Genomic DNA, 16946 nt, shown 5'->3' on the forward strand with positions numbered 1-16946 from the left:
TAGGATTTGTGTTCAATTTCAACAGCCTCAACACCTGTGTTGAAGATTAGTAGAGGAAGACATTATATTTTTACTTTTGGCATCTATGTGCTCAACAAAGCCAAGGAATCTCCCCAGCAACCCTGACACAAACACTTTCATACCCACACGTATAAGCACACATATGGGCAGAGACACATAAACACACATACACAAGCACACACACACATTACATCCACGTATACACAAACACATATGCACTAACAAACACACACACATAAAAACACATGACCAACGATAGAGAAATTATGTCAGTTAAACTCATAAATCAAAAACTGCTCTTCACCAAAAGTTATGATTAACATATCCTAAGGAATTGTTTGATATCCGAACAAATAGATCAGACATAGTTCTCTCCAACCAGCATATTTTGGATATTAGCTTTGAAAATGCCCTATTCATACACAATATCAGAAAATTTTTATATATTTTTATCATGCAGTTATGATTATTTCACAGATTCAAACCATTTTATTCATCATGAAGGAAGCTTGTAAAAATCACCACAATGTACATAGTATAACTGAAATATTATTTTATCAAGCGCTAGTTAATAATATCAAATCAGCCATTATAGAAGTAAAAGAAAATAGCAAGGGAAAAAATAACAACCATTTTTGTAAGCAGAAACTTTGTAAATGAAATGACAATTTTTGAATGCTTGTAGAATATGCTTACACTCTTGAGTTTTAATTTTGCCAGAGGAAAATATTTATAATATCTTTTGGACAATGTGTGAGTATAGTTTGTGTGGATGACTGCCAAGTTCAAAGTGTTTGATATTGCCATGTTGGTCTTTTGTATGTTTTAACACCACTATACTAAATATTCTTATAAACATTTCAGTTTTGATTCTCCTAGTTCTTCCATTAATGTTTCATAAGTGATTATTCTACAAATGCTTCCTTCACAGTGATGTCTGCATCGTAAAAGATGAAACTCACCACTCTGCTCTTAACCAGTCAGAGTGAAAGTCCTAACACACAAGGAAGAAATAGGGAGCTTGTGTCTATGACACTACACAAAATACAAATGCCTTCGTAATTAAAATTCAAATAATTATAATTCTTTTATTACCACTCAGGGTATGTTAGTCAGGAGGGTATCTCAGGTAGGGACTGAAGGATGAAGGGAAAACCAGGCAGCCAGATCAACTTTCCATATTAAATAAGCACCTTAGAAATTTTTAAAGTTTGTACCTAGCAAATCTAAGACCACTCAAGGGAAGGCCTCCCTCACAGGCTCTAAATTATTTGCTGCATAGTATTAACACATAATAGAGGATTTTGTCCTGTTTTGGGTTAATACAATCCATTAATGTCAAAATGAGATCCTTTATGGTTGAATGAAGGAACAGAAAAGCTAAAATGCATCTTATTATGGGGATGAAAATGTATAGTAAAAACTATTTTTTGGAAATGCAAAACGATGAAAGGTCACTAATAGCTGTCTGTAGGTAAACCCGGCTGTAAAGCTCCCATTGGCCACATGGTGGCGGTAACGTTTCATAAGTCAGAGCTCCAGACAGTAAGACCCTTTATGTTCAAGCTGGAGCAATGCTGCTCTTGTGTCCGAGCGCGGAAATAAGCTGCTTGTGAAGGAAGGACAGCATTGCCATTGCTTCGCCTTCAACACTTGCCCCCCTACGTGCATAATATCACACGCAAGGTAACAAATCGAAAGTATCCAAAGCTGAAAGAAGTGGAGGATGTGCTTGGTGGAGCAGCTGCCTGGGAGAACGTGGACTCTACCGCAGAGCCGTGTCCAAAATGTGAACATCCCCGTGCCTATTCCACGCAGCTTCTGACCCGTTCTGCGGATGAGTCAATGACCACCTTCTACAAGTGCTGCAATGCTCAGTGAGGACATCACTGGAGAGACTAAGGGCAGGACTTACCCAGCTGCAGCTCTTAATTTTGTGTGCTGAAGGTCTTTGCTGTGTGATAGGAAGCTAACTCTTCTGTGGTGGAGGACCAGGGTGAAACAGGTCATCTGCAGGTCAGCAAATAAAGATCTTAAGGCACAGGGGCCACAGGTCCTTGGGTAATACACATGAGGATATTCACTTGGCCTCAGGTTCTATTCTATTCCTTCATCCTTTGTATTGATATAGTGGGTACTACCATTAGAACTAGAAACTTGGTTTATAGCCAAGGATAATCTTGAACCCTATCCTTTTTGCCTCTGTTTCAGAAGTATTAGGATGATAGGCATGTGAACTATGTTCATTCTACGCAGTGCTGGGGATTGAACTCTGAGCCTCATGCATGCAGACAAGTACAGACAAGTAACTCAGTTATCTGAGCTAGATCTCCACCCATTTAATTTTTAAGATAATTTTTATTTTTTTCTCTCTAGAACAATTATAAAAAATATCCACAAAATCATTAAAAAGCACTTTAAAATTCAGGATTGACATGAAACAGTTTGTATGATTAATAACTAAACAAAATTCTGTTATTTGGATTTTCTGAATGATGTTGATAAAAATTTAAAAGTAACCAAAAATATTTTCTATTTTCAGCTAGGGAGAAAGGGCCACAAAAGAGCCTATGCCTAGCACTTACAAAAGTCTGTGTTTGAACCACATTCAAAAACCTATTAAAAACCTCAATAAATTTAAAAAAAATTAGTAAGTCAATCAACCATCTTCAATTACCAGATTATTTTTTAATTACAAAATCAGGAGAATTCCAGAGAGAAGGGGGACTCCATGTGCCCGCTTTTCACTGCTCTCTGACTACCTTGTGAAGATCCTGTATCTTTTCCTTAGAAATGGGACATTGAGATGTCCAGACAGGGTCAATAGGTTTTTATATAATTTATGACTCCTATGAAATGTTAAGTCATACTTATGTCCCCATGTATTTGGAAATATAGGCCCCATAATCTCTTTCAACTTTTTACTTAGTGTTTTAAATTTTTGACAACCAAAACTGTCATTAGAATTTTGATTGTGGAGAACAGATATCATTAGATGTGGGAATACAGATCTCTGCATGAGTCTCTTGTAGAAAGCCTCTTTACCAAAATTAATCAGAATATGAGTAACACAAGGCTGGAGGATTTTCTTTATGTCTTGTAATATTGTAGCATCCTGTTTAATCTTTTAGAACTCATAGTTCCCAACTTTATTAGGGTTGAATTTACTTCCCATAACAAGTCATCCAGGTGCCATTATTCTATGGATATAATAGAAACCTCAGTCTCTTCATAACTAAATAATTCTGTAAACATTTTTCCATTTACTGCTACATTCAATGATGGTTTATCAATTTGCTTTATTAAGGTTCTTAAATCTGCATAGTCTTACATGTACTGTGTCCTTGCTCACAAAGCATATTTCTTTGTGTAAGGCTTTATAGACATTAATAATAACTGCAGTTTTTCTTCTGGTTAAATGACCAATTAGTAGGCACTATATTTGTGACTGCAGTTTCCCCTGTTAAACCATCATCACTGATTTCTGTATGAACCATGATTAATGGATAAACTACTGAAACCCCATATAAATCCAACTCGCTGAGGCAGTATAAGTTGCCAATATTCTGTATCCTTAAAGGACATTGAAAAGAGGAAACGACAGTACTTGAAGGCGAAGACTACCAATAGCAGCACTCCTTGAATAGCATCTTGTAACAAAAGACTAGTTTGATTATAGTCTGAAGTCTGGCATCAATGTTGTTATTTATGCCATGAAAGTCTGTAATTTTTGGGGGCCTTTAGGGAACCCCTAAACATATTTTCCTACTGTTAACTGGTATTGTTTTATTGTTTTTGTTTCCAGGCAATAATTTCCCATCCTTATCAAATTTGTTTCAACATTTCTTGAACCAATGTTTATTTTTCCTTGCATATAAGGTGAAACCTGGAGCTAATTGAATAGGAACATACAATTTTAGGAGCAATTTACATTGCTTCTTCAAGTAGTCACTTTCCTAACATCTATTTTTGTAATGCATAGATTTTTATACCAGCTAATTTTGCTCTTTGTTTACAGATCCCTACATCTAAAGTAAATTAACTTTGAAAAATCCAGAACATTTTCTATCTCTCTTTGAGGCATGATTAATCCTTGGCAATCTTTATCAACATTTTTTCAAAAACTAAGTGTTTTAATAATAACGCTCTGATTTGTTCCCCTTTTGCTAAATTGTCAATAGCACCTATGAGTTTCTCTATGAAATCAGCCATAAGGCAGAGAGGGACTTTGTATTTATACTAATTTGCTAGGCCTGAAGTCAGATTCCATTTCAGCTATATCTAGGAAGGCATAGCTACATCCCTAATATGGGAGAGAGCTGTCAGAAGCTTATTATGCAGTTGATAATCTATTGATACCAAACACCAATCTCTGTCAGCATTTCATATGTGATATTTAAGATTACCCCAGTCCTTGCGTTTGAACTTTTTATGGGCTTTCTCTGCAAACCACAATTGCCACTGATGAAATCTGAAAGGGTTGAGAACCGTTTTAGCAAATATATGGAAATCATACAGCAACCATAGTGGATTATTGTTCCAACAGAAAAGATTCATAACTACATGGAGCAGTAGATCCACAGAAAGCAAAAGCCTTCTTAAAATTCTTCATTTTATCCATGTGTACCCCATGCTAAACACTTTTATTTTGTTGAAATTTCACTGAAACGCCAAGCTGAGCTCATGAGGTCAGGGAGGAATTAATTCCTTTTCCTCTCATGCTCTAGCTTGTCTAGGTTGTAAACTTAAGCTTTTTCATAAGCTTTATGAAATTCTCATCAAAAAGTAGAAAGAATACAAGATTAGGTTCATTATCAGATTCCTTACCACATGCTTCAGGAGTGCCTTTAAGCAATACAGGAACCGTTTTTAAAGGAGACTCCAAAAAGTGAGCTGAGGGAGCCATCACCCACACAGTTGACAATGTTGCTGTATTTACTTTGATATTACCTACGTTGGGAAATTTTCCTCAATTTTCCTTCACTCCTAATTTTAAGATGTTATCAGTCAGTTTATATTTATGCAAGGAATTAGTCATTTCTTCCTCATGATTAATAACCTCCTTATCTTCATTTAGTATTTTATAATAGTTCAAATCAATGCCTAAGTGACTCAAATTGAATGGGGATCTCTTCCCCTTACTTATATGCCTTTCCAATATTCATTCAACTCTGCCAGATATTTCTTCATCTAAAGCACTTTCTCCTGGAAACTTGGGTTTAAAATTGTAAGCAATAGTTAACTCTATCAGAGAATCAGACAATGTACAATCTGAGGGTTTAGAAAGGTCATATGATCAAGAATTACATGAGTTGAAGTTCTATACGATCAGTATGACAAGCCATGTGTGACAAAAAATAATTCCCATAGAGTCTTGCTAAGGTTTTCATTGCTATGTAGAGACAACATGATCATGCATCTGTAATTAAAAATACACTCAAATGTAATAGCTCATTTAACCATTATCATTATAATGGTTATATATCATTATATATCATATGTCATATAATGGGTTATATATCATTATAAAGGGAAGTATGGTACCATGCAGGCAAACATGGTGCTGGACCTGAGCATGCTACATTTTGCAGGGAAAAGGAAGTCCCAGGTTTGAATTTAACAAAAATAAGCCTGAGGATTCGCCTCCCTCACAGACTCTAAAACCTTTCCTGCATAGTATTGACACATAATATGGAATTACGTCATGTCTTGGAAGTAATAAATTACACTTATCAGAGTTAAGCTTCTTATGAATAAATGAAGGCAGAAAAAACCAAAAATGTACCTTATTATCAGAATCAATATGTATAGTATAAAAGCAATCTTTTAAATGCAAAACTATTAAAGGCCAATCTTTAACAATATAACTGTCTCTAGGTAGACCAGACTGTAAAGCTCCCACTGGCCACATGATGGAAGTCATTCAATCATCTTCATCTGCCAGATTATCTTTTAATTATAAAACTAGGGGAATTTCAGGGAGAAAAAGAGGTCTCTATGAGCCTATTCACCACTGTTCTCTGATGGCCCTGTGAAGAGCCCATATCTTTTCTTTAGAAACAGACCAGACAGGGTCACTAGATTTTATTTAATTTTGACTCCAATGAAAAACACAAGTCATGTTTATGATCTTGTCCACATGGGAAAATAGGTTGCATAATTCCCTGTAACTCTTCCTAGTCCTTTCCTTTTCAATAACTCAATATTTTCATTAGCAATTCTGATTGTGAAGTCGACTGAAAGTTGCACTGATATAAACATGGGGCAAAGAGAACTCAAAGCCCACCCTATAGTGTCATACTTAATCCAGCAAGACCACACCTCCTGGTATTGCCACTCCCTTAGGGGTCCATTTTCTATCAAACCACAACAGAAACTCACAAAGGGCAGTTTAAACTTTATCCGAGAGACAATAGCAAGCAGTAGTGGTTAACCTGAAATAGATCCACTGTATCTGTTATACCTGGAGGGAGGGTAAAACACACTTACCAAAAAAAATTAGCATTTTGAAGAAATTGAGGTCACAAGACTCTTGACTTGTTTTCTTAGAGTGCTCTGTCAAGCACTCAGAATTCTGCTCATGTGACTCCATTCCTGGATCGTGTTCCAAAACTACACTATGCAAAATTACTCTTTGGATAAGCCAGATGATTCCACATTTTTATTAGTCAACACATTGGCATTGTTTCAAAGAACTCCAGACCAAAGAGAATTGTGGATCAGGAATATTTGTCACAAATAAGTTATCAAAGCATAAAAGCTTAAAATTCATTGAAAATAACATAGAACAAGTGAATAAAAGTAAACCCACAAAAGTATTTAAAATATAACACTGTTAAAAGTAGACTATTAGAACTGTCAAAATATGTTCATATAATTATGAGTTATTAATAATGTGCCACTCTTTTCTGAGATTGAATTATATCACTGTGGAAGTGTATTAAATATTTTCATGCATCATTATCTATCTCAATCGTCCATGCATCTCTGCTTAGAAAAAGGATGATTATGTTCAGCCTGCCTGAATGTAAAAATAAGCACAGACTCTGCTGGCACAATCTTCTTCTCAGTCTCACTAGAGTTCTCAGTATTTACCCTTTGTGATGTCCTCATCCATTTTTATGGTAGGTATTTATGTATGTTATACTTAAATTAAAAATATCTATTTTTACAATTTCTGTTTTGGCATCATTTCTACCTTTTCGTTATTCCTCCAAACCCTCTCATATCTGTTCTTCTTGCTCTCTTTCAAATTCACAGCATCATTTTTATCAATGCTGTTACATACATATATGCATATATATATATATATATATATTTCTAAATAAAATTTATTTAGTCTGTATAATGCTAAATTTGGCTCCAGCAATAAACATGATCTAATCTTTAACAGGTTCTTTGGAGATTTGAGGGCAAAACACCAGACACCTTAGGACCCAATACCAGAGTTTACAAATGGCTCCCCCAGAATGACCTTCTAGGTAAGAATCTCAGAACAAACATAGCCTAGTTGACTTCAAAATCCTTTATATTACACTTAGTGAATGTATTATTTATTTAAGATAACAAGTTCTGGTATGCAGTTGGTCACTTTTAATACTCATTTTCTCTTAGCTACCATGTACCCCATGTGTTCATCTGTAAATTAGAATTTCATAGTTCAACTTTCAAGTCCACAGCAATTCTGCAAAATATCTCTCTGTAAATTTAGTTTCTTCTCACTCTGAGAGAAGAAAATATTGTACCAAGGTTCACATATCTTTTCTTGGGATGAAAAGTGAGGGGAAAGAGAAGTTGTGTGGTGAACTAAATTAATAAATTGAATTAAGTAAAATTAATTTTCATGTAGAAAATCCCCTTTCAGTTCCTGATAGTGAACATTTCTCATTTCATGTCTAAGACTGCTAATTAATCTCAATCTGAATTCATCTTATTCTAGGTCATCCAAAAACCAAAGCCTTTGTAACTCATGGTGGAGCCAATGGAATCTATGAGGCGATCCATTTTGGAATCCCTATGATTGGCATTCCTTTGTTTGCAGAGCAGCATGATAACATTGCCTACATAGTAGCCAAAGGAGCAGCTATTTCATTAGATTTCAGAACAATGACAAGGGCAGATTTGCTCAATGCACTGGAGGCCATCATATATAATCCTTTGTAAGTATACCTTTTGAAATGTATATATGTTGGTATTTGTTTTTCATTAATTATGATTCTCACTGAAGGCCAAAGGAGCAAGAATTATCCTAAAGGCAAAAATAATGGAAGATAGAGAGACAAATTAGGGTATGATTCAGTGTCATAGGTTTTTTTTTTATCTTTTGTTATTACTTTTTATTTTCATGTGGTGCTTTATATTTCTTTTCTATGTAAATTATACTTTTCTTCAATGTGTAATCCTTCTACTTAATCCTCAAAACAGCTTGTCCAACAGGCCTAAGCCACCAGCTATGGACAATTTTTATTTTCAATTCTTTTAGTAAAGTAATTGTTCAGACTTTAAAGGATAGTATAAAAATTTAATAGCCAATAAGTAAAGTGAAATAAAATATTAAAAGGGAGAGCCATTTATTTGTTCCATTCCATCTAGACCTGAAATAATCACATGGACACTATATCAATTAAATCACTGCTTGGCACATTATCTCTAGCCTTTTATTGGCTAATTCATACATCTAAATTTAATCCATTTCTGTTAATCTGAATATCACAACATGGCAGTGGCTTAAAGGCAAAGTTTCAGCACATGTTTCTCCAGAGTCAACTCCATGGCATTTCTTTGACTCCACCTTCTTCCTCCCATGCTATAGGCCAAGCCAGTTTCTTATTCATTAACCAATAAAAGCAACACAGAGACAGAAGGACCTCCAACACCATTTTCCCTTTTCTATTTAAACAAAAAGGAAGGCTTTCACATAGTAAAATTGCATTTAATAATACAGTCATCAAGCATGAATTATAGTGGTGTAAGAGGTCCTTCTGTTTATGTGTTGCTTTCATTGGTTAATCAACAAAGAAACTTCTTGGCCTGATAGGGCAGATCTTAGGTAGGCAGAGAAGACAGAACTGAATGTTGGGAAGAAGGGCAAAGTAGCAGATGTCATGGATCCCTTGCCTGAGACGGATGCTGGTTAGAAACCTCCCAGTAAGCCACAGTCTCGTGGCAACACACATATTAATAGAAATGGGTTCAATTAAGATGCAAGAAGTAGCCAGTAAGAAATTAGAGCTAATGAGTCAAGCAGTAATTTGATGAATACAGTGTCTGTGTGATTATTTCAAGTGTAAGCCAGCTGGGTGGCCGGGACAGAACAAAATGATCCTGTCTCCCACCATTCCCCCTTTTCTGTTTAAAGAAAAAGAAAGGCTTTAACATAGTAAAATTACATTCAATAAAATAGTTCTTAAGCAAGAATTATAGTTACAAGTTTTATATCTACTTTATGTTTTATCATGACTAAGGAAAACTATAATTATAAATTCTTCATCTCCAGCAAAGACTCCAGAAGGATATGACATTGTCTAAGTAAATAGGAAGTTCAATGTAAGTAATTTCTAAAACTGTAGAATTGAAGGGACATCTTGCTGCCTGATAGTCACCCAAGGTTCTTCTGTATTGTTGGGGCATCTTTGGCCTACAGGCCCATAGTACCCAGCACACTTTCTCATGAAGCAGGAAATCTTAAAGATACTTCTGCCTATATTGTCAGTTTGCCAGTAACGTTATTCTGTGTCCTGCAGAATGTCTGGCAGACTCTTTCATGTAGCAGCAACCCCAAAAAATCATCTTATTTTTAGGCAAGTTCAGCAGTCATTTCTCTGCATGTTCTGCATGTCTGTTTATGTGGCCACGCAAGAGCAGTTTCTTGTCCAATTGACTAACAAACTTCATAAGCAGCCCATTTGATGCCCATCTTCTTCTTGAAGTAGCTTGTGCTGCCAGGAGCAGAGGAGTCTCATTGTCATGAAAAGTCCTAATTTCTTAAAACATTTAAATATCATTTTCTGAAGGTCTCTGAAAGATTTTAAGAACACCTAAATGAAATATCTCTCTATATATCTAGAAAACCTAACATGACTACAAGCTTGACTATTATAGTTGACTATTAACCTATATTTCTTACTTATACATTACATTATTAAATGAACAACGCAATCACAATACCTTAGTCAAGAGCAGAAATGTACATATAATTAGATTGACCGTAGTTTGCATCAATAAACCAAGACCCATGCAAATGCAAATCTCTTTAGCATATCCCTCTTTAAATACAAAGACAAATTTATAAGTAATATTTCGGAATTTGAGTATAGTTTTTTTTTTGAACTGCTTTTTGCTCGTTATTGGACCAAGTAATTTTTGAGCGGTGTTCAAGGCAACCTTTCAGGGGGTCTTTATTCAACAACAACACCAATCTGGAAGCAATCCATAGGTTCTCAACCTTTGTGGAAACAAGAGAACAACTTCTTTTCTAAGGCAACACATCCTTAAAACCAAATTTGCAAATTGTGATACCTTTACAACATACATGCTGATTTAGCTTAGCAGCCCATACAATGAAATATCTCTGTACTTAGCTCCTTTGCAGTCAAAAAACTCAAAGAAAACACAATAATTTTCTATTATCTTTACGTGGCTTATATTTCCTTACTCCTTTTATTCTATGACTGTCTATTCTGTCTCTTTAAAGATTTGTTTTTTATAGGATTTCCTTATTTACAACTCTATGTACACCTTTCTTTCTCTCCCCCTAGGCTATGTGCATTTATCCAACACTGTGACCCATTTAGACATCTTTTATTTCTGAATCTGTCCTATTTTGTATCTATAATTTTTTACTGTTCAGGAGTGCTTCTTAAGTTGCTCAGTGCTTCTTAAACTTAAACTGTGCCATTACTGTGGTATATATGGTACTATCTGCTTGCCTGTCCTGTCTAAAACTCAAGCCTCACAATTACTGTGATATATATAAAAGTAACTGCTTGCTTGGTACAGTCCAGCATGGCAGAGCTGTTTGCTGCCTCAGAGAGCCATGCCCACAGGCCCATTCTCAGGCACACAGTCAGTCCATGCTGCCATTAAGCAAGTTGCAGCAGTACGATCACAAACCCTATCCAAATATCTGTCTCCCAAAGTCCATAACACTGCCAGGAAGACCAGAAAAACTGGCATTTCAAAATGGTCACAACTGAATCAGAAAATCTTCTCATAAGGGAGCTGCAATACACTGCCAGCGAACAACAAGAAGCTGTGTTAAACTCTGTATTATTGTGTATAGAATTCCTTTTCAAGCTTTCTCACATTTTACATGGATTTTAGTCCACCATACTGACCCCAATTTGTGGGAGGGGAGAGCCACTAGTTGGTTCCCAGCTGTCTAGACCCAAAATAATCCCACAGAAAGTGTATTAATTAAATCACTTCTTGGCCCATTAACTCTAGTTTCTTATTGGCTAACTCTTATTAATTTAACCCATTTCTCTTGACCTATATATTACCACGAGGTCATTGCCTACCAACAAAGTTTCAGCACATCTATTTCCTGTGGCTTCATGACATCTCTCTGACACCACCTTCCTTTTCCCATCATACAGGCTAGCTTTCCCCGCCTAATCATTTTTTTCCCTGCCATAGGCTCAAAAGGTTTATACATTAACCAAGAAAAGCAACACATAGACAGAAGGAACTTCCACACTATTTCCCCTTTTCCAGATATAGACATGCTGGAACTTTGCTGGTAAGCCACTGCCGCATGGTGATATAAAGATTAATAGAAATAGATTAAATTAATATGGAAGAGTTAGCCAATAAGAAGCTAGAGCTAATGGGACAAGTAGTGATTTAATTAATGCAGTTTCTGTGTGATTATTTCAGGTCTAACTTGGCTAGGTGACCAGGTATCAACAAGCAGCCCTCCTGGCAACAATAAAATGTAAGAGGTGGTACCAGATATTGTACATCTAGAAGCCACAGGAAAATATTGCAACAGAGAAATTAGATGTTATAAAAGAGATAGGTACCTTTTATGAAAGTTGTAATACATCAAAATAGCATAAATATAACATAAAAGTAAGTGTATGGTTAGATATTTAAATATGCAACCTGTTTTAGGATAAATTTAAATAATAAAGACTTCTTACTATGAAACAAATGAACATGTTGATAATTATTTTTCTTTGATTAAATAAATCCATTTGGAAACTCTTTCCAAAAAGGGCGTTTTTAGAAAAAGAATATTTCTTTCTGACTTTTAGCATTACTTCAATGCCTTAAAAAATTTCATGTGGAATTAGGACCAGAGTGAAATCCACCTCTTTTCTGTTAGCATGGCTACTCGTGTGATCCTTATTCAGATCTTGTGGAAGAAGCTGCTTGTTTGTTCCCAGTCACTTAGACTCGAAATAACCAACCAGAAATGATATTAATTACAAAACTGCTATTCCTATTAGCTTATGTACATTTTTTGCTGGCTCTTATATTTTAAATTAACCCATTTCTATTAATCTGTGTTTCGCCATGTGCTTTTGGCCTACCAGTAAAGACCTGCTATTTATCTCCCCCTGGGGCTTCATGACTTCTCTCTGACTCCACCTTCTTTCTCCCAGAATTCAGCTTAGTTTTACCTGCCTATCTCTGTTCAGCCCTGTCTTGGGCCCAAGTCACTTTTTTATTAACCAATCTTATTCACAGAATATTGTGCTAATACTATGTAATCATTTTTAATGTTCACACAAAAAGATCCACACCAAGTATTTGTTTAGAGACTTATTTGGCTGAGAACAAATATTGATCTCCTACTTATTCAGATTTTGTTAGGGTCCCATGTTTTTGAGAACAACTACAGATGTTCTACTTATTCAGATTTTGTTAGGGACCTATGTTTTTGAGAATGAGTATAGGTTTCATACTTATTCTAATTTTGTTAGGGACCTATGTTGTTAAAAAGACTACAGGTGTCATCATTATTATGATCTTGTTTAGGTACACATGATGTTGAGACGTACATGAGTGTAGTTTATCAAAGACACAACTTCCCAGCACTTCCCTCTGACTTTTAAAATCTTTCAATCCTCTCTACTGTTTTATATCACAAAAGCTAGTCTTCAGGTGGGGGATGTCAAGTCAGTTCCAGCTGAGAGGTCTCTGGAATCTGCTTCTGAATTGAATGCTCATTCAGCAATAGAAACTCACCTTCCACCTTTGGAGAATAAGCACCGTCAATAGGCTCTATGTTTAGGGAGTCTCTTTGACAGTCTTGGCCTATCTCTTAAAAGGATGATTTCTCTTATTTGGTAGTAAGTTTTGTGTAAGGTGTTCTTTGACTCTTTGATTGAGCACCATCAGTACAGAAGAGAAAAAAGATCATTACAATTATATATGTATATTTATACATAAAATTGTATGTGTTTTGGGAGAATTTAATAAATTATGAATAGTAAAATTTTTCTTGGCCTTTTCTGATGTCTTTATTGGTACTTCATTACTATCTGCCTTTCTTTTGTATTAAAGTTCCTCACCTAAACTAAGGAGTTTCCCCTCTTCTCATTTCCTAGTCAGATAAGTTACAAATTAAATTTTAAACAAGTGTAACATGCATACTAAGAAATGATGATTATTTAATGAGAATAAATTCATAATTCTCTCATTTTGCTTTGTAAATAAAAATACAGTAATTTACCATTATTACAATTGCCACTTTTGCTGCATTAAACTGACATCAGAGTTGATGACTTGTCTTTATAAGCTTTCTCCTTTATATGCTCATCAATAATTATTTCAGCATGAGAATCAAGTACACCTTGTATTTGATCTTCAGTGTGAAATTTTTACAACTCATAGTTCTAAAATTACAATGCTAATAGAAAACGAATATCAACAATAAGACTAAAACTTGGGCTTGAAAGATGGCTCTGTGGATAAGGGAATGTCTACCCCAGCAGCGGACCAGATCTCTGTTCCCAACATTTACATCAGTTGGTTTCAAACATCTGTAACTCTAACTCAAGCAGATCTCATAACAGGCAATCGCACCCACACACAAACACACACAGACACACACACACACACACACACACACACAGTTTACACTCTTTAAACACATAATCTCTCACACATATATTTATAAGTAATAGCAGAAATTTATTGTGATTATACTTAACAATAAGAATAATAAAAGTAATAAAAATTCAATAGAGTAACAGAGTTGAAAATTATCCTTCCTATTAATTTAATCAAATATTTGATGACCTTAATTAGAAAAACGTAAAAGCACTGAGAAGCAGCTATTAGAGCTAATTAATAAGAACCAGGACACAATTATAATTAAAACCACTAATCATTGATAGATGTACCATAAAATTCTCATTTTAATCTTTATCAAATTTACACAGACATGCACCACCATGAGGATTCAAGAGTGATGTGACTTCTATTTATACATCCTGAAACTAGTACATATTTTGCATACAAAAAATTGCTAATAATTGTTTTTGGATTACTGAGGCTTTATATACTCAAATAATATCTCATTTTGATTTATTTTGTATTTCTGTCTCTAAACACTACTTTAGGAATATTTGATCTTTATTATTTTTCTTTTTCAATGCTTAATATTGCATGCTCAAGGAACTCAGACGTGCCTCTGAACATGAAACAAAATATATTTTCCTAATATATGGTGTGATCAACTTTAATGTTTACACAAAAGTTTACCTATGTGCATTTTTCATTTCATATGTAAGTTAATGTGTCTGTTTTCCTTCTATCAGCTATAAAAAGAATGCTATGTGGTTGTCAACCATTCATCATGACCAGCCCATGAAACCCCTGGACAGAGCCATCTTCTGGATTGAGTTTGTCATGCGCCACAAAGGGGCCAAGCACCTGAGGCCACTGGCACACAACCTCACCTGGTACCAGTACCACTCTCTGGATGTGATTGGGTTCCTGCTGGCCTGTGTGGCAGCCATGGCTTTCCTTTCCATAAAATCCTTCTTATTCATTTATCAAAAGTTTGTAACAATGGGAAAGAAAATGAAGAATGAGTAGAGAAGGCACATGAACTACATTTCAGCATCATTCTAGTTTATGAACGGCCTACTGAACATTCACTGATTACTCTATCAAGGCATATCCTCATTAGAGGGAAGGAAAAAATAATGAAATTATATTATAATCTCACAAAATAAAAGACATAATAAAAAAAAGCTGAGGAAATGATAAAGAACACCCGTGTAAGCATATTTCCTCTATAGTATTTTCTTCAGTCTTGTCTACTGAGGCCTGCTTTGAACACCTCGCCTACATTTCCTCAGCAATGGACAGGAAGCTATGAGATGAAATAAACCCTGTTCTTTATCAAACAAAAACAAACAAAAATGAAAATTTAAAAATCAAGGAGAGGCCTCGGCATGATACAGGGCATGCAGCATTATGATAAACAAATATGTGTGGAGAGGTGAGACAGAAAGGGAAGTGGGAGCAGTTTGTTCTCTGTGAAGACAGGTAGGACTGTAGATGTTAAGACAACAAGGAATGGCATGATGAGAGAGGCCTGTACTGCTATCAGAGGCCATGGTGTTGTCTAAACCTGTGCTGCTGTAGAGGGCCATGACTCTTCTGTAGCAGGGGTCTGTGTCAACGTCCATGCAATGTGGACCTCCTTGGTCTGGGCTCCCATTTGAGGTCAGGATGTTGTCTGAGTACGGTGCTTAGCTGATCCAGCCCCTCACCAGTCACCACACAGTAGCACCAGCAGTGAAAATAGTGTAGAAAAGATGGTCCTGTTCCTTGGTTGGCCAGTGCATGAGAGCTGGTTCAGATGGTGTGTTCATGGGAGAACAAAACCCACCAATTGCTGGCCACAGGACTAGGGTGAGCTAGCCCTGCAACTTGCCTGAGCAGCTAGGAAGAGCTGGCCCTAAACGGAGGTGTAGATGAATGTGGCCTCATTATTGTGGGAGAGCTGATCCTTACCCCTCATCTTGTCAGTGTCAGATAGTTGACCCTGGTGACCTGGGTGAGGAACAGCTACCCCTGATTGTGTGGATACAGAAAAGCCAGCCTCACCCTTCACTTGGGCATCATGGAGAGCTAGCCCTGGTGACCAACTCAGCTACCACTCAGGCCCGGTTCCAATATTTTGAGCTGGCCCAACTAACACATACCACATCTCAGAGCTGTTGGAGTTCACGGGGCAGGTCATGCAGAACCAAAGTTACAGGATCTCCATGACACAGGGCAGCAACAGGATAGCCCAGAGGAGTCTCAGGGAGGATCCATCATCGGTAGTGTAGCAGAGCCCAGAGGCCTTGAACCAGTCCAATGACTCATTGTAGTGAACTTTCACAAGTAAAGCTGTTTAAAGAGTACACCGTGTGACACACTGTGAGACACTGCACATTCTACCATGATCCTTTTTTGAAATTTTAATTTTCTATTGTCTTTTTGGGAGGAAAGTTACAAGGGTGGAGGGCAGATCTGAAAGACCTGAGAAATGAGTGTGGCTATGGTATATGATATGAAATTCAAAGAATCAATAAAAAATTGATGGAAAAATTTAAATAAGGAAATAACCCTTATTCTTTTATGAAAAAATAGTGTGAAAAAATTAATCAAGTATGGATCTCATCCTCAAAGCTCTTTTTATTTTCATACGAGTTGTGATACAGCTGGGTAGTGTATAATTACATGTGTATGAGGAAATTAGTTCAACAATGAATTCAAAAAACAATAACTGATAAAATTCATACTTGTTATCATAATATCCTACTGATGACTGCCTCAGAACAGGAAAGACAAGGTTAAGAAGACTTGAAGAAAAGAATGATATTGTGTTGTAAACTATGGGAAAAGATGTTAATGTAGTCTTTTTCTTTTGTTTTATTTTTAACTTTATTTGGATGTTTTGTTAGCTTTTATTA

At 35.9% G+C, this 16946-nt stretch overlaps 1 protein-coding gene and 1 pseudogene across 2 annotated transcripts in view; both read left to right on the forward strand.

Moving 5' to 3' along the window:
- Window positions 1-15250, forward strand: part of LOC125406231 (UDP-glucuronosyltransferase 2B17-like) — a 245283-nt gene extending 230033 nt beyond the window's left edge. Inside the window, exons 4-6 of the mRNA XM_087908906.1 lie at window positions 7415-7502; window positions 7961-8180; window positions 14793-15250. Of these exons, the coding sequence (XP_087765032.1) occupies window positions 7415-7502; window positions 7961-8180; window positions 14793-15072 (588 nt within the window). The 3' untranslated portion in view covers window positions 15073-15250. The remainder of the gene's footprint in view (window positions 1-7414; window positions 7503-7960; window positions 8181-14792) is intronic.
- Window positions 597-7495, forward strand: LOC148121115 (DNA-directed RNA polymerase III subunit RPC10 pseudogene; annotated as a pseudogene). Its single transcript, XR_015738540.1, has 2 exons — window positions 597-2037; window positions 7415-7495. The product of XR_015738540.1 is annotated as a DNA-directed RNA polymerase III subunit RPC10 pseudogene (transcript).
- Window positions 15251-16946: the final 1696 nt, after the last annotated feature.

Source organism: Myodes glareolus, chromosome 8 (assembly GCF_982192425.1).
Source record: "Myodes glareolus chromosome 8, mMyoGla1.1, whole genome shotgun sequence".
In the NCBI taxonomy this organism is placed as follows: domain Eukaryota; kingdom Metazoa; phylum Chordata; class Mammalia; order Rodentia; family Cricetidae; genus Myodes; species Myodes glareolus.